Source organism: Schistocerca serialis, chromosome 3, assembly GCF_023864345.2.
Source record: "Schistocerca serialis cubense isolate TAMUIC-IGC-003099 chromosome 3, iqSchSeri2.2, whole genome shotgun sequence".
NCBI lineage: Eukaryota > Metazoa > Arthropoda > Insecta > Orthoptera > Acrididae > Schistocerca > Schistocerca serialis.
In genome coordinates this window covers 440,840,878-440,863,185 of record NC_064640.1, presented here as the reverse complement: position 1 = coordinate 440,863,185, position 22,308 = coordinate 440,840,878, and the positions used below count along the sequence as shown (strand labels likewise).

Genomic DNA, 22,308 nt, shown 5'->3' with positions numbered 1-22,308 from the left:
CATTTACTTTTAAGAGGCACAAACGTATTTACTTTACCTCTGGTATCCTCGAGAGGAAGCTGAGACCCATACCTCCTCGCCAGCTCTGTGGTAACGTGCTGACCTCTGAAACAGTGTCTGTTATGGTTCGCAGTTCCAGTCTCACTGACTACAACGTTTTTATCCCTTCTGTGAAAGAGCTACAAGCAGCGGGATCAAACATCAATAAGGAAATTGCAAGAAAATGCTTTCAGCTCATAGTGCAATGTTGAAAAACTTACAATGCTGCACAACAGGTAACGCCTCTTTCCGTTGCTGACAAGCGAATTTTGGGTTTCTAGGAATACGTAACTATATTTATTAAATGCCACATTTGCTAACCTCTTGAGTATGACACAGCATACCAATTAAACACAGACCCAATCAAAATCTAAGTGAGTAGTATTTTACTAATTCGTGTCGATAGAGGCATGCTTGTGAACAGATACTCGGTTTTATTAAAACAGACTTTCGTCGCAAGGTTATCGTGGTTAGTTTTATTTCATTTCTTATAATACAGTGCACAATTTTCGTAAGGTTTCCTTTAGTGTTGTTAAAATAATAGTAAACATGAGAGAGAAATTAATCATCAACGAAATATGCGAATTCTCTGATGTTACCTATGACAGTCTGACAATGCATATGCAGTTTATTGATTACATGCATGTAGAAAACTTGTTCTGAGTTAAAGTTGTCAAACAAACTTTGAAGAAGAATAAAATCTCACTACCACACGACAGCTATTGTAGGAAACACTTTTCTGGCATATTATGGCACGATGCGCTCTCCCTACACATCTTCGAGATGCATCTGCTGCCTGCTGTCTATTAAACCTGAACAGAACAAAATGTCACAGTAGTTGGCCCTTTTTCCACATGCGGCTACTTTGGGTTGAGAAGTGAAGGGAATTATGCTCAAAGTTCCATTAGATTGATAACTTCAGCAAACAGCAGAATTGCGTTTTAAAAAATGTAGCACTGAATATATTCGAACTCGCGACATCTTATCTATGATACAAGCTGACACGTAGCTACAACAGCTCCAGAGATCGACAACTATTCCTCCAGAACTTTTGGATTCCACAGCACTGTGAGATTATGCATATGGCCAGGTCTTGACTTCTGAGAGACAAACAGTTACAGCTTTTCTTTTGGACTGAACAACGTTTTCTAGTAACAGATAGCGCAATAGAATAGCTCAAGTGGAAAGGAACACTTCCTATTTAAACTCCTGCATCCTACACTGTTGGCAGTTCTGTGTAGGTGGCAGTTACGTGATTTTATTTCGGTGATTACAAAATAGAGTCGAATGTATGCACTGGGTAGCCGAGGCAGCTAGTTCATGGTGATTCGGTCAACCAAGTAAATGAATTTACTAAACATGCTGCAAATTACTACAGGGAGCCTGTGTGTCAGAATTCTCATCCAGTGTGGCGCAACGGCGTTACGATAGAAAAATGAGTCGCAGAGAAGAGGATTTCGTGGTCTGTTGGACGGATGGTATGTTGTTATACCTATGGTCTGGGTTCGATTCCCACTTCTGTCAATGATTTTAGATAGGGAGAGACAGATTCCATTCTCTCCTGGCTACACCAAGTGATGAAGATATAATGGCAGCGTGGTCTGAAAATTCACATTAAAGATGATATTCCTTCTCTACCAAGTAGACGGTAGGTTGAACCACAATAAAGTCTGGAGTGGCGACATGTAGTAACCTTTCTTATACTAGTTATTTATTTCAAGTGACGAAACAAATGCTATGTATGATCACAGGAAACTTATTCCATCTTTTATCCGAGCTTCTGTATGTCGATAAAATTGGTTCTGAACTGGGAATGCAACTCAGACCGCCCTTAACGCGGAATTTGATCCCTTCGTGGCAATACAGCTCGGCTACAATTTGTTGTTTGTTCAAAACTGCAGATTACTCAACACCTTCACATATTACGCGTGAATGGGATCGAATCCTGGCCCGGCACTAAAGATTTAATTACGTATTATCAAGCTCTAGCACGAGAACACCTATCTGCAGGTGGATAATAATTTTTATTTTTAATGTATTTTCATTCGTTGTCAACACTAACGATATCTGACGTTTTTAACTCCCAGTGAGACACAGAACTATTTGCGAGATGACTGTAAGTTCAAGATGCTATTCTGAGCAGCTGGTGGAGAAAAATTCGGTAGCTGACGTCTCTTTGTGTGTAGTCAACAACGATATGTGTGGGGCTCTATTCCCAGTGAGCGCTGAACTCTTCGTCATATTCTTTCTAGTTCAAACATGCTCACATGTCACTGCTGGTGCAACAAACCCATATTTAACGTTCGTTTTCTCTAGAATATAACAGCGATAGGTGCTGGGTTGGAGTCCTGGGAAGGAAAAAATTAATGTTTCGTCTCGTCATTTCAGTTAAAACATCTAGCTACTGCCGCGAAAATCCGATATGTCACATTTGACTGTGCTTCGAAAGCAATCCGATTAGGTTCTGGGTTCGAATCCGTGTCCAACACAAAGCTTTACCTCACGGCATTTCAAGTAAGTTACTTGTGAAGAAGCAATATTTAACATCCCTCGCAGTTCGTTAACAGGGACCTTAGATGCTGGGTAGGAATTCGCGTCTGTTAAAAATGTTGCGTTATGCAATTTAAAGTTGATATTTGCTAACGGATACTGTCTAAAATCGAGGTATATCACTCTCTGTATGCCTAATCAGGAATGACTGTTAGTTTCCGTCAGTCACGAAATCTTTGCTTAGTCTGCATGAGCTGGGTTTGAATCCATATGCGGAACAAGACGGTTTGTCGTGTCATTTAAAGTTCATACATATTCTCAACTAGCTGCTCGTGAATAGCTTAAATTTTTAATGTCATTTTGTGTTAAATAATAAGTACGGTATGTTACTTTGAAGAGGAAATCATGAATACGACGAACTACGTGCATTACCAATCTGGCGTAATAATGAGAGTGGTAACATTTCAGGTATGTCATTTATTGTAATAAATGTGAGCTTACAAGCCTTAAGGACAGTCTTATCTGTGATAAGGTGTTCCCTGATATTTGTAGTATCGTGGTATTACTTTACATCTTGAGTTATTGCGATACAGAGCAGTGTTTTCTAGTGGTGACTTAATGGAACCATTTTCAATAGTCAAACGACTGTACCAAGGAGCGATTAGAGGACCTGCTAGACAGCTGCGTTATGCCGGTTGCATGCGAATCAGGCGAAATGCAATTCAGGTCGTTCGGATACTTTTGAGCACGACTGTACATATCGAGGTGAAAACGTACGAAAATGCACAACTGCACTTTTGCGAACTTCTGTTTTATTTTCGCATCAATACTGTTGTGAACCCACCATCTGGTTCAAATGGCTCTGAGCACTATGGGACTTAACATCTGTGGTCATCAGTCCCCTAGAACTTAGAACTACTTAAACCTAACTAACCTAAGGGCATCACCCACATCCATGCCCGAGGCAGGATTCGAACCTGCGACCGTAGCGGTCACGCGGTTCCAGACTGAAGCGCCTAGAACCGCACGGCCACACTGGCCGGCCCCCACCATCTGGTATCAATGCATTACATTATCATCCATTATATATAATCATTTTGATAGTACACTTGATATTATAGATGAGTAGGACACAAGACAGGACACAGATGATGTCCGTTTCACGTCAACAGTGTGTAACATTTTACTTTTTTTGAATAGGCCAATGTTCCTCTCCAATAATTTTTAGATTAGTTACAATAAGCTTACGCTGCAAGAGAATTCGCTTGTATTTTTCAATATGTGGTCTGTTGTCGGTTTGAAGGCCTTCCATAACATCGGCAACGTAGTGCAACTCCACCGAGGGCTGTCTGGAGTAGGGTGGAGATAGCAATATGAAAGTTGCGAGCTGTCGAAGACGATCTTCATATTCCTAATGCGATTAGGACATCGTATACTCTTGACGACGTTTAGCACCTGTGCGGTCAGTCACCCAATTTCAGAATTCATGTTGAGTAATCCTGCTAAATTCCCATAATATTGTCTTTTTATATTGATGAGTAATATGGATAGTCGTCACGTTCATGTGCCGTCTACAACGCAAATTTAATGTTGCTATCCTAGGAACTAACCTGCAATACGTTTTGTATTTCATAATCGGAACTATCTGCATTAACCGTCATCAGAGCAATGTCAGGGAACAGAATGCAGCAGTGCCTTGGTACCTAATTGAGGACCTGCTTGAGTCGTGTTCTAAGGAAAGGATAGTTGCTGGTTCACATTATATTACACTAGCGAGAAGTCCGACTTTTCCTTTTCTCTGCAAACATACAGAACTAAATTCAGTAACTAAATGCTAAGAATATATTTGCATTGTGCCAACTCAAAGATCAATAGATATGGATATAGATGTAGATATAGATTTTTATATTTAAAGCCATTCTCGTTCTGCGTTGGAATAAACATCATTCATTATTTGCTTGTTCTTGTTACGATTGTTATTGTCATTCTCTCACTCGCAAGAGTTTTCACATTCCTATTTGGTATCGATGCACATGAAGAGTGGCTATGAAAGAAGGGAATACTGAATGTTACGTCATGCAGAATACACTCATTTACTTCGGCTCCTCGTGATCTACGTTACAGGAGAAGTGAGATACATAAAGTTGACAGTGTGAGGACAGACATGTTGGCACAACTCTGCAACTACACAGTGTTACCAGATAAAATGGTGCTGCGGAATCGAAAGTGTAGTACGGACTTTGCCACAGTAGAAGACAGCTGCTAATTTCGGACCATGACCGTGGATTACACTTCGGTCAGTGCTGGTTAGAGTGTTGCAACTGTAAATGGAAGGCTTTGTTTGATAGTCTTGTGCTGATGCTGTCTGAATAAATTATGCCATTGAATAAAAAGCGGTTTAGTTTTGAGACCTAACCCACGAGGGGGGAAGGCACAGTGGTCTGCTTCAGGAATTCCAAGCAATAAAACACAAAAAACAACCCAGAAAGGGTTCGAACAGCTACTTTCATGCAGAGACATGCATTTGGAATCTGTTCATCGTTACGGGGTCAAACAAGAGGGTAACATTACTGAAACAATGATCGGGCTACTTAGTATATAATAGAGCATACAGATTTCAAGGAGGAAACGTATGAAGACGCAGACTTCCTCGTTATCAATATGTGCGGCATATCTTTCGTGTTAACGAAAGTAAATTCCCGCTTTACCTCTTCTTACGTCTCAAATGAAATTAATGCCATGAGGAATCGAATATTTGTTGACTGCGTCTCTTCTTGCTTCCATCCTTACCAACATATTTCTTCATTCTCGTGGTAATCATGACATTCTATATGTATGCTGCAAAAGATTGCACGTGGACAAATTCGACATCGAGGTGCAAAGCGATTGGTATCTTACATTATATTCAATTCGAATAAGCTTCCGATGTATTTTTACTTCGTTTTTTTTTAGTTGATTATGAACGTTACGGAAAATTATCTCACATGCTTTATGTTGAATGAGAAACATTGAATGATCCGTTTTGCTTTCCCTACGTTGAAATGATATAATGTCGGCGTCAACAGCCTTCTTCCACGCCGGAAGCTGAAACTTGTAGCATTCTGGATTAATGATAATTGAATGTCTCAAATGTATACATAGCCCACAAGGCGACGTCAGAAACCATCGGGGGAGAACGCCGCATAAAAACCAAACGTGCGCGCGCGTCTCCACTCTGAAGAACCGTATCGGAGAATCACGGCAAGCATTTCGCTGAAGAGCTGCCTCGTCAGAGAGACGAGAAATGGCGGCGTCGTAGCAAGTATTTGTCAACACTCTGATAGTGCATTTACTTCCGTATGTAGGCCGGCATTACCTCGCTAAATTCACTTGACATTCGTTTTCCACATCGAAGACTCGTACGATATAACCCACTGTAAGATGACACAATTAGAAAGTATATTTAATTTCTGGATTCCAAGAACGGCGTTCTTCACATAAGTAACACCTGTTTGTGTGTGCATTCGGGAGGACGACGGTTGAATCCCGCGCCCGGCCATCCTGATTTAGGTTTTCAGTGATTTCCCTAAATCGCTTCAGGCAAATGCCGGGATGGTTCCTTAGGAAGGGCACGGCCGATTTCCTTCCCCATCCTTCCCTAATCCGAGCTTGTGCTCCGTCTCTAATGACATCGTTGTCGACGGGACGTTAAAACAGTAATCTCCTCCTCCTCTGTTTGTGTGTTTAAGGTTGCGTTTTGAGGCCCAGGCAACATCGCAGTGACTATAATCCACCTCTTGTCGCCAGTGTGTCGTTAGCTCAGAGGTTCCCTTGTGCGTTGCAGTGCTCCTACTATATGACATAGCAGTTCGAATCACGGTAGAAGCCGCTGACTGCAGCCTTTTATTTTCCATTTTAATTAATGGAGTTGCAAACTGCTAGCAAAAATTCCTTATGCGAAATCTGAAGAATGCCTTTAAACATCAATCTTCATCCGATTTCGACTTAGTAAATTAAGTTAATATCATGGATGTCTGCTTTGCAAATGCCAAGGTGCTTCACTGTAAAATAGGTCCTGAAAAGGTTCAAACCGACTGTCAACGATATAAATTTGAGCTTTGTTCGTCATATAGGTCTAACATGTCAGAAGGTTGTTTATGAAGTGCACATGTTGATTAATATAGTTCCCCTCTTCCAAATTTTTGCAGTAGCATTTAACTGTAGACGTTTTCTAACACCGGCGTTAGCAATTCCTTTCCGTTCTCTGAAACCTTCAAAACGACAAATTTTTCTGGTTTAAATCTGATGACCTTAACTATCACTTCCGATCAACAATAAATACTTCATGAACCCATACATGGAACTCCAAACGTGCAGTGTTCCTGCACTGCTACAGAGCATGCATTGCAAGGTATTCACACAGTTTATCGCATAGACTTACCATAAGGAATGAAACAAGAACTGTAATACACTTTACACCACAGACGCTCACTCTGGCTTGACGAAAACATCCAAACATTGACCAAAAGTTGCACAAATAATTGAGTTTGAAAGGAAAAGAAACGAGGTATGAAGCATTTATAAATTCATCGAATGTAGTGAGGTGGTTTAATTTCGTCCCAGTCTATAAAATTAATTTCGGGCCATACTCAGCTCTTGCCGATTAATGTAATATAATACCCACCTACTAATCAGGGCGTCTGTCTCCATTGCTTTTGAGCGTGAATGGAAATTGTAGAAATTTTCTGTGGAGCAACATTTAATAATAAAGCGTTTTAAATCATCAAAAGCGATGAGCGGTGGCAGGCGCTTTCGATAAAGAACGGGGGAGTGCAGCGCCGCTGCTGTCGCCACGGCCGCTGCCAGTAGCCAGCAAATGGATCCCGGAGCTTTGCCGCATACGGCGTCCAGAGGAGGACAGTCTGCAGGAAATCTGCCGCAAAATCGTTACTGGATAAAATTTTGATATTGGTGTGTCAGAAAGCGAAATAGGTTGAGTCTGCGCTACCATTACATTCACGTCTTCAGCATTCAGGCAGAAGAGGCTATAAAAATATAAAAATATTTTATGCCAGCTGCCTTCGATCCACTGACATTATGAACAAAAACAACGCACGCTACCGCTAGACCACAGACGTAATCAGCCTAGGGTTTCTCTACCATGGGACAAGTTTTCTTCCAGGAAGTGCCGCAGTCTACAGTGTTGCCAGATTGTGCAGATAACCGGACTTGGAGAATTAGCGAGTTGGCCAGTTTTTTTGTCCCATGTCGCGATCGGCGCAGACTTAGCCTCTGAAGCGGCCGGCCGCCGGTCGAGTTTTATGTCAAAGAGTGTACGTAAAACAAGCACTGACATGCGGGAAAGCTGTTGAATGGAAATTTCTAAGTGCAGTCGGACAACTGTTGGTTGGTTGGTTTTTTTTGGGGAAGGAGACCAGACAGCGAGGTCATCGGTCTCATCGGATTAGGGAAGGACGGGGAAGGAAGTCAGCCGTGCCCTTTGAAAGGAACCATCCCGGCATTTGCCTGGAGCGATTTAGGGAAATCACGGAAAACCTAAATTAGGATGGCCGGACGCGGGATTGAACCGTCGTCCTCCCGAATGCTCGGACAACTGTGCTATGCAAAGTATAGTGTTATAGTTTGGTACAGGGCAACATGTTTTTGATTCTACATCGATCTTCTGATTTTTTATCAAACAAGAGTCAGAAGAGCTCTGTTAGCCAAACAATGACATGAACCGCGATAATGTTGTTCATGTTTGTAAAAATTTAGAATCAGCTGTTTGGCATTCGCATGTTGTACAGGTGGATCAGCTGAATCGGCGAGTCTGCAAACAAGCAGATAGCCAACCTGCAAAGGAGACATGTATTGAAATGATTCACCAAACAAAGGCGTTCAAAAGGTTTCTGTTAAATGTCAAGTAGCGTTTCGAAATGTTGCCCAGTCATCGAACTTGTGCCTGATGTTTTGCCTCCTTATTTTCTTCACTTGGATACAGTAACGTATTTAACAACCGATATAACTTACCGTTTCGATAAGCAAATTTGGCTAAATCCCTGCCAATACTGCAAGCAAAACACACACACAGACACACACTGAAAGCTTTGGAAACTACATCGATGAAATTGTCCAAGCGCGGATCTCTGACGTAGTGGAACTCCACCAAAAGGTATGCAAAATCAAGCACTTTCAGTAAGTGTCAGATATCTACAGTTTTGTGAAATATACGTTGCTATGCCGTAAAAAGTTTAGATGCAGACCTTCACAGCACTTCCTCAGGGTGCATTTAACTGCCGTTTCACGACACAGCGCGCTGATGGAGAACACTTTTATAAATTCCAATAATTAACGATTCTGACTGTGGCTGCACAAGATGGCGCAATGACAAGCTGGACTAGTAATCGAAGAGAGGGGGTTCTGATCCCAGTACGGCCATCCTGAGTAACCTGCAACATCCTCGCTAGTGGTTTGTAGGCCTTCATCTTCGGCACATCGGTGATAGCCAACTTGCTGAATCACTCTAGACCCACTGTATCCATTCGTTTATTTACACGAGATATCATAGTATCTTGAAACTAATGCTATATTTTCACATCAGTGCATTTAGTAACAATTCTTATGTTTCTTTAATCCGTGTTATGTTACAGCAAAAACTCTCGATTGTTTACTGAAATTGGTTTAGTTTGCCTGAATCGGACTATGTGCGCAGAAACTATGCATCTACAAAATCGCCTTTCCATACACACAGATCTCCAGGCGTCTAATTTCCTCAATGAACTTGACGACGTAAACACAATAAATAAATTCCTAATATTTCAATAACTGGTATAAGACATTGAAAAGAAGTCTTCCTCAAATTACAGTACGGAAAGGTAAAAGTATAGAGGAAGCTTAGGACTGGTGATCATGACAGCACTCTGTACATCTGGACCTATCTTATTATGTCACCTAATTCCATCCAGTTAAGTGGGTGCTTCTTTACCAAAAAGAAATTCACAGGCTTCTGATTAATTTTGAAACAAGCACCACGAATAGAAAAATTAATGGAAACTCACTTCCATTGGATTACTATACAGTATAACTTTCACTCTGTAATGGTGATGAAAATTAAGAAAGAGACATACATATTTCGCAATAAGGACATGTTTCGATATTCTCAACCAGCGCTCGCTCGTCAGGGTTCTAGAATCCCAGAGCAACATTGTTCAAAGATCACCCCACTAACTTTAAATTAGTAAGTGATCTGCTTACAACGTCTTTTAATAGTCATACAAGGTGGAGGATGCTCCGTCATGTCCAAGAGATACCTCAGTTATGTGGCAATGTCGTTACATCAAGCTGCAGATAATAGAGGAAAAGGTATAAATATGGACACTCTCTTTTGTTTATGATTTAAAGGTACTTCGCTTTGTAAAAATTCTAGATTTTATACCTTCATTAACAACTATAACAAGTTTAAAAATGTTGAGAGGCGAAACAACGATTAGTATCCATTATTTCTATTCGAAAACAAAGATTTACAAAAAGCTTGTAAAATGGAACTTTAAAAAAATGGTAGTGCAAATACGGGCATCCATAAAAAGGTGCGAGAAATCTTTTGAAATATTTTAATGTAATGGGTTAAAACAATACAAAATGGTAGACTAGTCTACAAAAACCAACTTTCGTACATTTATGCATGAAATCTGAAATTATTTACGGTAATCATAAACGTAAGTAGCTCCTTCACAGCCAGCACAATCTAAGTGTGCCCACATTTGGCACATAACACATTTAATCTACATCTCTCCTCTCCTGTCTTGAGAGAACTTTTTATCACAAAAGATGCAATTGTATCACTTGAGTCTGGTGTATCCCCATCGTTCACATCAAGCTCATTATCACTGTCCACAAGGTGAGAGCTGCAGGAGCCTGAAGAGTCCGATGATAAATCGGATAGTTTTGTAGAATAAACTTCCTCTTTTTGAAGGCCTTTAGAATTTGCACCTCTGTCAGCAGGTTGGCTTCTAACCCTAGAGAAATTCAACGACGTCTTCTTGACATCACTTTTGTCAAGCGACTTTTTCAATTGATCTTTGTGTGGCGTTCCAGTGACGTGGCAGGCAGTTGCTGCTTTTTGTCCCTGTATTGTGGTTTTCTCCTTAATGCTGGGGACAGGACATATTTAGAATGGTGAAACTGCATTTGTTGAAGTCCCAGGAGAAGTCGCTGGTGTTTCAATGACTTCGTCAACTGGCATAGCTAGAGCTTGATGTGGTTGTACATCAAGATAACTCGAAGAAGAAGCAGATGACGTCGGTGGTCCAGAGATAGCAAGTAGAGGAGCATGTGATCCAGAAACATTAGGTCTATGTTCCTCTGTGGAGCAATTTTTCCTGCAACCAACTCAGCAGCTATGAAATCAGCGTTGGTGAAGATGTAACGGTTCGTAGGGTATAACCCAATTACTTTGAATTCGTTTATTGCTATCTCAGCTGATTGGGTACAAAGGTAGGCTTGGCCAGAAACCTCCATAAGGTCGTAAGGTGTGAGAGGATGCCCATTGTGATGCAACCATATTCTCACTGCCTCGTTGTATTGCGATTTCAGAGGTCCCATGAACGTCATATCTAGAGGCTGCAGTTTGTGGGCTCAATGTGGAGGAACTGAGATGATAGTCAAGTGGTGTTCATTCACCAAGTCAATCACATCTGGATTTCGAACGTGGCTATAATGACCATTCAAGATGAGGAGAACAGACCATTGTTCAGTCGGACATGTTTTCGCAATGAAATGAACAAACTATTTGGTGAACAAATTGTTTTGAACCCATACTGATGGATAGGTTCTAACAATTGAACCAAAGGGGTAGCCTCTCATTAGAGCTTGGGACATGTTCATTCTAGGGAAAATTATCATCAGTGGGACATAATGTCTTGAAGTGCTCATAACTGTGATTGTAGTCCCCCTTTCTGCAGACGTTAGAGCTTCAATTTGTTTCTTCCCTTTCATCCCCATCACTTTTGGAATTTTTCTTTGGACAATGGACAGGCCTATCTCATCCATGTCATACAGTTGGTCTGCTGGATATGAGTGTTTGTGGAAAGCGTCTGCCAACAAATCAAAGAAAACCATCACATTCTATTTATTGAAGCCTAAGGCTCTGTCATATGAAGTTCCACAAGGTTTGCGAATTGAAGCCAGGCCTTGTGTTTCTCAAGAAAAAAGTGAGCCCAAGCTCATCCTGCTTCTCCTCCTTTGAAAGGGGTTATCAAACTATTTCACTGGGCAACTGAAAATGCCATTCTTCTCAGATCTGCCAAAGTGCATCCAAAGAATTTTCGCTCCATCTCAAGGAGATAAGAAACGAGCTGGTTTTCGAGGTCTGCATTTAAAATTGGTTTCCTTCCAAACTTTGTCTCTTGAACTGCTTGCTCAGGGATTTTATCACATCTAAGGAATCTCTGCAAAGTGCTACGAAGCACTCCGAATGTTCTTGCAGCACCTTTCACAGAAGCCTCCATTGCTTTCACAGCAGCTATGGCATGTACCATCTGAGATTTATCCCACTGATGCCTCTGGTTCTTACATTCATAGCACTTCTTCGTGATCAGTATTCTGCAAGGACAAACAAAAGCACTCAGGTCTATTATCGCAACTTGAAAATACTATTTGTTTGTTTGTTGCTGTGTGAGTTGTACATATGAAATTTAAACAAAATTCGACTAACCATATACGTAAAAAATTATTTAAATCTTTTATATTGTTTAAGAGAAGAGATGGTGTAATTATGGGCCCTCCTTAAATAGGGGCGCATTTTGAAACCAACCCAGTGGGCCCATATTTACACCAACCATTCTTAAGCAACATGGCCACCACCATGTCAAACCTAAAAGCATGAGTAACATAAAACGTCTTTCTAAAAGTAGCTTAGGATTCCTTTATTCTAGATATCACTGAGAAATTGTTTTGAACTAATCAAAGAATATAAAAAGAAAACGATTTCACATACCTGCCAAACGTTTGCAGTCCTGAACAAACACCAATTCACACAATAACTGACGCTGTGACTACACTGCTTCAAACAATGCTTCCAACTGTTCACTGCTACGGTCTGTCAACAACAGGCACCGTTTTCGGTCCTGGTCGCCAGACCGCAGCACTTCCCATACCCTCGTAGTGAGGGGTGCCCATAATTACACCTGTGCCCATTTTTACACCTTTTACTATATGAATCGGAACGGCTATCGAGTTGCTGAAGATCTAGGTTCTGCTGTTTGCTTGCAATTTTAACGAGGGTTATAATAGTACTGTAACTGCCTTTTAAAATAAAAGTCGCTTGCACCAGAGTTTAAACTGTGACTGTTTGGCGTGTGTAACAGTCAAATGCGTTTGAATTGGCCTGCTGAATCTCCAGCACTGATCCTAATGCAAATATCTGTGACTGCCTGCAACAACTTATCGAACGCCAGTGACGAGGACCACGCCATCTAACCACTTTCCTCAGACTAAAAGTGACAATTAAAAGCCACCGCCGCAGATTAATTAACAGCAGTTCAAAATACTACAACGAACTTTTTGAAAGTGTGGACATTCCAAATTTTGGAGGCCCTGGAAACAGCGGGAGCATGTGTCCAGCTCAATCTGGGTTGCTACATGCATTGCAAACTCACACTTGTATAGCCCCTCGCACAAAGCTGGAAGCTATTTAACTTTCTGGCGCCCCATTGCCGCCCAAGGACTTCCACTACTGCCAATAAGTAAGACCTTGTTGAAAGTAGGTTTCTCTACTTTCCTTCGCGTGCAAAGTGCTTCATTCCTTTCTTTATTACTTAAATAGATGGAGTTTTGAAACGCAAGTAGACTTCGTATGTGACTATTCAGTTACATAACTGGTCTGAGGAACGACCATTCATTTGCAAACGGAGGAGCAAATTTTAGAAGGATAGACATCAAAGGGAGAAAACAGTGCATTTACATACAGGGTGTTTTCCAATTCATGTTATGCACTTATAGATATTGTAGATGGGACTTGGCAAATCAAGTTTTACATAGAAGCCCATGTCTGGAAACACCATGCATTGACGCTACAGAGCATCAAAGCGATAGGCGCCGATGCCTGTAAATGTATGTGTACACAGGGTGATTCGGTCATGATGTTGCAAACTTTATAGGATGAGGGTTAAGTGTAAATATATCAATTTGAGGTAAGGGTCCTTGTACCGGAAAAGAACGAGTTGAAAGCTATAGGCAGAAACCGTTCTGATATCTCTGACAATGAGGTACATGTACTGGAACTGTTGTTGCTAACATTGTAGGGTAGGCTACTTTCAGATGTGGTAGTATAGACAAACACAAGAAAAAGGTCTAGTAAACATGGCTGTAAAGTGCTTAAGAGCTGTGAGCTTTGTTCCATACAGGAAATGTGTTTCATGGTAGCAAAGATGAACAAGTGCTAATAGCTCTCCTCAGGAATGTATTTTAGAGCCCATGTTCAATGAATATTTTTTTCCTTCTTTTAGTCCATACTACCACCTCTGAAAGTCGCCTAGTCTGCAGTCTTAGCAATAACAGTACCAGTATATGTACTCCACTATCAGAGGTATTAGATCTGTTTTCGCTTATAACTTTCGATTCGTTCGTTTGCTATAGACGAACCCTTACCTCAAACTGATAAATTTATCCTTCTCCACCATTCTACAAAGTTAGTAACATCATGACGGAATCAACCTGTACACGTACATACATTTACAGGCGCCGGCGCCTATAATATTGACGCTCTGTGGCGTCGGTGGATGACGTTTCCGGACTTAAATTTGATTTACTGTGGTTCCCTTTCCAATCTCTACAATCGTGCAACAGGAATTGTGGAACATCCTGTACATATTCCACAAGCCACCATACGATTCTCGGCGGGGAGTACGTTATACCACTGCTGCTTTTCCCTTTACCGTTTCATTCGCAAATTGCGCGTGGAAGAAATGAATATCTATATGCTTCCGTATGAGACCTTATTTCCCTTATCTTGTCTCTTAGAGGAAACTGTGAGTACGATATGAGGAATAATTTTAGAGACGATAATAAAATTACTTTATTCTCTGGTAGGTAACACCTACAACTTCTTCATATTTCGTATGGAATAACGAAAGAATCGCGTCGTGTATGAGCTCTTTTATGGGATGGAAAATTAATCTCATAAACTCTTGGACAAGGTGCTGGCTATGTATTGCTATTGTAGCCAGATCTGGGTCACATGCACTCTCTTCGGTCGCTCGTATGCCAATCGACATAATAAGGATGCAGTACTTGGCATGAGTAAGACAACAAAACAATTGAACAACAATTTTTTGGAGCAGCGGATAATGACTTTAAGGACTTGATTGAATACACGTTAGGCATACAGGTTCGACTGGAAGATAATGTCGTGCGCAATCCAAATGCTAGATACTAGCTGAGGGGTCAGTCTTTCTTATACTTATCAGTTCCTGTACATCTCAAGATCATTACTGTTTTCTTTCATGATTAGATTAAATGGGGGGACAAGGAAGTGGCTAAGTGGCATGGGTAATGTTAACTCATAGCAAGCTGCCCCTGATTAAAATACTGATTTATTATATAACATGATCCTCTCACTACTTCACAAATATGTGTTACAATTGGCACAGTGGCTTTGTTATTTACCTGACGTGACATTTACTTCAAGAATAGGACAGCAAGGACACAATTCAATCAGATGCAGCCTAGCTTATCGGGATACAGACTAAAGAGATAATAAAATTATTTTCACACACGTGGCTTGCATCATGGATGCAAGCAACAGTTAAGCTACAGTGATCCAGTTACAAACATGGAAAATATGGAAGAGCCTAGAGTGTATTTCAGAGTAATAGGAGGGGGGGGGGGGGGGGGGGGGAATGCACAGATGTGTCCTGTGTATTTATTGCTACCACATATAAAGGCACAGAAAGTAGAACCCAATGATGACCAGAAATCGTCCATATATGTAGATAACCATCTTCCTTGCTAATTCTTCTTTTATTATGTGCTACAATTAGTATCATAGGAGTGAACATGTACACAATAGCCAGTGTGGTGCAGGATGAGCACATATCAGTTAGTTATGAAAAATTAATATAGCTTTCTCAAGATTCCGTTTAGACAGGCGTATGGAGGCTCAGTAAATTCAGGACGAAACGATTTGTGCAATTAACATGGTTTAAATGAACTGCGACTGAGTTAGAGAGCTTGTGTTGGTGGGTGGCCAGAATCTATTAGACACACAAAGAATTGAGTGTAGACCAAACGAATAAATGAATTGGAATGTATAACTTGTGGCTAGAAGGAAGGGAGGATGTAGCCAAAAAATATAACATATCTTTATACTACGAATCCCAGCAGGGACTCAAGGCCTAGTGGTCTCTGCTTAGAACAAAGCATGCTACACAGTGCACCTAAAAATCATACGAAATAAACAGAAAAATTCCGACTAATCATGGTTTGTGGACATTAAATGCCATTGCAATGAATAACTGATCTCAACTAAGCGAAATATCAAATCGAGACGGCTCTACATAATACATTATCCAAACACATCCATTACTTACCAGCCCTGCTTGGACAGTGAGCCAAAAGCCAAGTCTCCAGTGCGTTGGGACCCCAGTCAGCTGGAGGTGGGAAGGAAGAGGCACCTGCCAATACTTGTACCTCTCGTCAAGTCGAAGCATTCACCTCCTGTCCCTGAGCTATGTCTCTGGTCCACTGGTCCACCCCCCCCCCCCCCTCCCTTCCCAAGTAGTCCAAATACTATGTTGGCAATACAGCCCAATGACATAGGATACTCTCTGACTACAGAGGAGTGTGGTTCAAAACATTCACTACTTCTCGGTTACACAACCACACACACAAAGGTGGGGAACGAGGAAGAAATGAACTGCATAAAGGGTAAATAAATAAATAGACACATGAGCATCCTTCGTTCCCAGAGGGAAGGTGGATGAAATGGTCACAAAGAATGCTTATAGGGAGAAAAATGTCAAAGACAAGTTGCTAGAAACAATTTGCTGCACAAATTGCATACAGCTTTAATGAAAGAGTACGTACTGATACCTTTCAATACCATTAAATAGTTCATAAAGACTTAAAATGAGATAAATTTAGAAGTGATAGGTATCTCGTACTGGTCTTTAACAACTAATTTTTAACATTGATTAGCATTAATGTGACTTCAATAACAGTAACCCAATTTTTTTTCCGAAAGAAATGAAAGGACCTGCAGACAATATTCCTGCAAAATTACCAACATTTTCAAAAGTTCTTTATACCTTCATAACTACTATAAGTTTTGGCTCTGTTAATTGAATTGAATTTTTGTAATGAAATTGCAACTGACAATTCATGCAATTAGTATGCCTTCATTCAGAGCTATTTTAGAATCAAGTGCGTATTTTGATGTATACAGGAAGCACCAAAAGATACTCATAAATTGTTTTTTTCCATTCTAAAATGATTTTCCAATAACCCTTCATCACATGAATGTAATGATTTTATCAGGGTATTCGATTTCTCTTTGTGGTTGGGTCCTTTTCCTATTTTTCTTCACTTCCTTAAGTTCTTAAGATAAAATAAATGCTACTTCATTGCCACCCATATGCAATACTTCATTTGACATCGTGTTGTAATCTGTAACCAGCAGAAAGTTTAGCTGTACATGTACAAAACTGCAGCTGTTGTCTGAAGAATCACATATGCAAGTTTTGATACATCTAAGGAAATTAATAACTCTGATATGTAGTGGAAAAATTCATGAAGAGGTTTGTAAAAACTCATTAACTACTTCAGAATTTTACACAAATAATTTTTATAGTAGCCTAATACACATTATATTTACTTTAATAGATGAAGACTGACATTAGCAACATGTTAAGCATACACTGTTTTAACATTGACTATTATTAATCTTGTATATCTACCTTTTTCTCAACAATATATTTAACTTTTGGCTTCCATATTTGTTTATTTTTGCAGAGCCGATACTTCGACTGTGAATATGACCAGAATGAGCAAGAGAAAACTGATGGAGGGCTTAGTGCTGGAACCCCAATGTTCATCTCTGAAGTCATCCACGGAACAGCCTGCAGCATTCTTTGAATGCATTTTCATTGCAGAAAGGCCTAAAATATCAAAAAGTAATATAAAAATTTAAAAATAATAAATTTAAAAATATGTCAATTGAACTGCTTATATATGAAATGCAGTAATGTAATACATAATCTGCTTCATTGTTTTAACTATATCATGAAGGACAAGTTCCACTATATTTTATTCTTTATATGGATGTGTTTTATTGTAGCTAATATGACATATTATGACAGCAATACTGGTAGACACAATATCAAAATTATATCTGGAGTTTTTCAGAGCTGTAATTTTACACAGTTTTTCTTTGAAGTCTGGCATTCGAAAATGTAATGTAGGGGGGTGTTGGAAGACACCCTCACACAAGCCACCAACTAATTATACATAATCTATCAGTTTCTCATCATATAAAAAATTAATATAGCTTTTACATTCAACAAAGGTAATAATGAATGCAGACAGCATATCTTAAATTCATAAATTGCAGACAGTCTTTGTCTGAATACTAGTTAATCTTATATGGTGAATACCAGTAACAAGCTGTCAGTCATGCTTTTCTAAATATGTGTTCTATGTTAACAGTGGCTATATCTATAGAAACTTTGTATGTTATGTATGTAATCATAAAATCTCAGATGTTGTAAGGAAACGTAAAATATCCAGTAAAGTCAAAATTTGCAGATATGATGTAAGTGATATGATATATTACGACTATATATTAAGTGCCATGTATTTTATATATGTCTACAAATCTGAACAAGAACAATATTATCACCAATTTGTTGTGAAATCAGACAGACAATTATTTCACTCATTTCATATTCTCTGGAAAAAAGTACAGACACACAATGGTTTCACTCATTTAATATTCTTCATAAAAAGGTATATGAACCAAAGCAACATATTTTCTGTTGCAGTCAGTTAAGTTTCATTAAGACAAAGGTTGTCATTCTTCCCTCAAATGATGGCATGGGTAGTAACATTACTTATTTATAATTCAGAGATGGCAACAATGAGTGAAAAAAACATTGGTGAATGTTGTTTGCTCTGTGGTTATTATGCAGAGATATTAGTCATGATGTTCAGCCAAAATCTCTTTAAAATGTTACTACTTTTTAGTTTATTAGAGAAAATAAAGACAGTTCATGTCACTGTAAAAATAGTGCAGTAATCTTTCAAATGATTTAGTATATATCATACATGTGTAGATTACTAAATGGTACTATGTATTTATCCAGACATTTACTGTGTGTATCTTTTCCTGCTTTGGATGTTGATGTTGATATTGATATTGGGCTCACAAAATGTTTGCAGTAAATGACTGCATTATTGAAGTGGCACAACACTTTATCTGACCTATATGGTAATCATTGATGTGCTGCCTCTGACTTCTGTAGTGTGTAGTCTGTAATATATAAGATATACAAAATTCTGAAAGCTCTATAATATCTTTTCTAAGGTGGAAATTGTAACTAAGATCTGCAATTTATAAAAATATATGTGTTGTTTATACAGGATGATCAGAAACTTTCTGAAAAGCTTGTAAGGGTCTTGTAGGAAAGGTTGTGCTAAGAAATAATCGTTAAAAAATTGGAGTTAATGAGCATTGAAATTAGCCAGTCAGACCATTGTGTGTGCAAATACAAGTGGCCCACCAGATACAATTAGTTTCAGTTGTTCTCCTAGTGGAGGCAACGGCACATGAGACTGTTCAGCCTTTGGAGCAGTTTTGATCCACATTACCATTCCATGTCCAATCATTGTAAAACTCTCTTTTTCAGTTTGAGGAAACAAAATTAAGAACACATTTAATGGCACTTTTTCTGATGGGCCACTTGAATTTGCATCTGAAACGGTCTAACTGGCTAATTAAATCAGAAATGGTGCAACTTACTAAATTTTTTTCTCAACAATTATTTCTCAGCACAACCTATCCTGCAAAACCCTTACAAGCTTTTCAGACTGTTTGTGGCCGCCCTGTATATGTATTTAGTGTACTGAAAACGTGGAAAATCGTAGTTTATAATTATTATACTATTTTGATTTAGTTTGATAATTTATCATGAAGGGTATTTGTAATGTGAACCAAAGTAGTAGCTATAAATTGAATACACATACCCATTCTGCATTCTATTTTACAACTCTGCTTAAAAGAAAATGAAAGAAAGAAATTTTGGAGTGACAGAGCAGCCAGTACAGATAAAGAGCTTTTAAACATGAGAGAAGAGTTGATTTACAAACAGTGATTAACTACAAAATTTATCATATACTGTCAGCTACATTCAGATGTAGAACTGTTGTACTCCAAAAAAATACAGAATAGGTGACTCATTTAAAACCTCTAACTCCTATAGTTTTGCAGCTGGTGATTTTAGTATTGGTCTGTCTAAATTTAACATGCAAAACAACATGCACTATAAATACTAACAATGTACTGAAAAAATGAAGGAAATGCATATAACAAATAAATCATTTGTTAAAATGTAGCTTTTATTATTTCAATACATTGCAACTGTAAGTAACAAGTACATAAAAATCATAGATCTGAATTTAAACTTAACTACAATTTCAAGATATAAAACTGCATTCACCTGAAATATTAACTATTTTTCACATCTAAAATAAATATATGGCAGTTTTTGTAAGTGAGATTCCCTTACCAGGTAATACTTCACAGTTGTTCATAATAGTAAACATTTGTCTATGAAATGAACTTTTCAGGTAAAGTCTTTTTTAATATTCATATCAAATTTCAACAATAATATTTTTTATTCATATCCTAAGATTTTTCATTGAAAACACACAAAGAACATATCTCAAAGGTATCTGTGAAGATCATTATAAGTATCACGTTTGGATCTGTTTTCATTTACAGGATGTGATTAACTTTAACCACAGAAAGATATTTCTTAATAACCAAAAAAGTAGCTGCAGTTGAAGGAATTGGACACTAATCGAAAATTTCACTTAATAGTGCATTAGAAATATGTTAAATCATTTCTTTAAGTACCATACTTTCTAAAGATATATTTAAAATATTCGTAAAATGTGAGTAGGTGCTCTGCCTATAATGGCAAGGAGTATCATTACATATAATATCAATACATGAAATTATATTTCTTAGCACTCATTGATATCTTATTGACCATCAGATTGTTGGTGCTACAAGAGTACTAAAGCCAACCTGCAGTAATCACATAATATGTCTTGTGTTAATAAAGGGAACACGCTTCTCTCTACCTCTATTGAACTGACTAATTCTGAAGACAGTTTCATGAAATATTAACATACAAAAATGAGTTGCTTGTGTATATCACTATGCATAAACAAGTGGTTCAGTTACAGAATGTCTATTGTAACTAACTATTCTTTCGTTATGGATGATCGTTTTTTTATTGTCCTCTGATGACTGAAAATGTGTTCCCCTTGTTTTTTTCGTAATTTACTTAAGTTGCTGCAAATTATCGTTTTTTAACTATTATGGAAATTTTGTAATGTAATTAGAAGCATTCATAATTATAATACATTACTAGAAATGTTTCTTTGCTGAAATACTGACAAGCATGTTATGTGTGTGGTTTTTATACTGAACAGATAATAAAAACAAGTATGCATTTGCATAAAAGAGTATTTAAGTAGGCATCTCATTATTAAAAGTGCAACAAAAATGGGAATCCTATAAAGTATTTGATTGATCTACACTCTGAATAAATTGTAGGAAGTAAAAGTTGCTGTTTATTACTATTCTTAATTCTGTAAATTTACTTTCAATTTTGAATTGAAGTATTATAATAATCTGCCATTCACTTATTTTAAATTTCAACGAGTATTCGATCTATATTATTTCCCATTTAGACCTCTCTCTACCTACAATGATTCCAGTTGATGCATTATTATATGCCATATGAATTTATACTTCTCCTTTCTCTATTTCTCAGTGACTTCACATGCACCAAGTTTTAAATATTCCTAAGTAATATCTCTAATTTGGCAGCAATATCTTAACTACTGCTTATTTTTCATTTTTTTCTTTAATACATCTGATAGTTCGATTTCTCATGAATTGGGAAGTACCTATGCTTACTGTGCTGCTACTGTCATGCAATCTTCACTGTATAATATTGTTGTAACGTTGTTCATATCATGATGACCTTGTTGCAAACAGTTTGAACTAGCATAAAGACTTAGAGTTTTTATACAAATTAACTGACTTATTTACAGGCTTTCTCTTCTGAATACAGAATATGTTGAATAAATTCCTTTTTTTAAAATGGGAAAATTCAATTGTTGCATTTAAGGTTCACTGTAATGTATCATTTATTTGAAAGTGGAAATTGTGTTAGTGCTAATATTTGTTACAGAATGATATGCTTGAATCAATTTACGATTCAGACTTGACATCTACTTGAAATCAGATCATATGATCTACCTCTGAATGTAACTATGGAGGCAACAGGAATGAGCAGTATTTATATTTTTAAGCAAATGCTTGACTGTGCTGAATATTACTTAGGCAGGAAAGAAATGTTTAGCATATACTTTTCAGATTTTATTTGAATTTTATATGCATGTTTCAGTCTGTGTAATTAGTTTATGTGCAATATTTTCAATGTTGTTGATGCATACAATCAGAACACTAACATTGTAACATTTTATATGCATGTTTCAGTCTGTGTATTTACT

At 38.3% G+C, this 22,308-nt stretch overlaps 1 protein-coding gene across 1 annotated transcript in view; it reads left to right on the top strand.

Moving 5' to 3' along the window:
- The window catches only part of LOC126470333 (uncharacterized), a 226,363-nt gene extending 205,288 nt beyond the window's left edge, over positions 1-21,075 (top strand). The window contains exon 4 of the mRNA XM_050098119.1: positions 17,515-21,075. Coding sequence (XP_049954076.1) covers positions 17,515-17,637 — 123 coding nt within the window. The 3' untranslated portion in view covers positions 17,638-21,075. The remainder of the gene's footprint in view (positions 1-17,514) is intronic.
- The last annotated feature ends 1,233 nt before the right edge of the window (positions 21,076-22,308 follow it).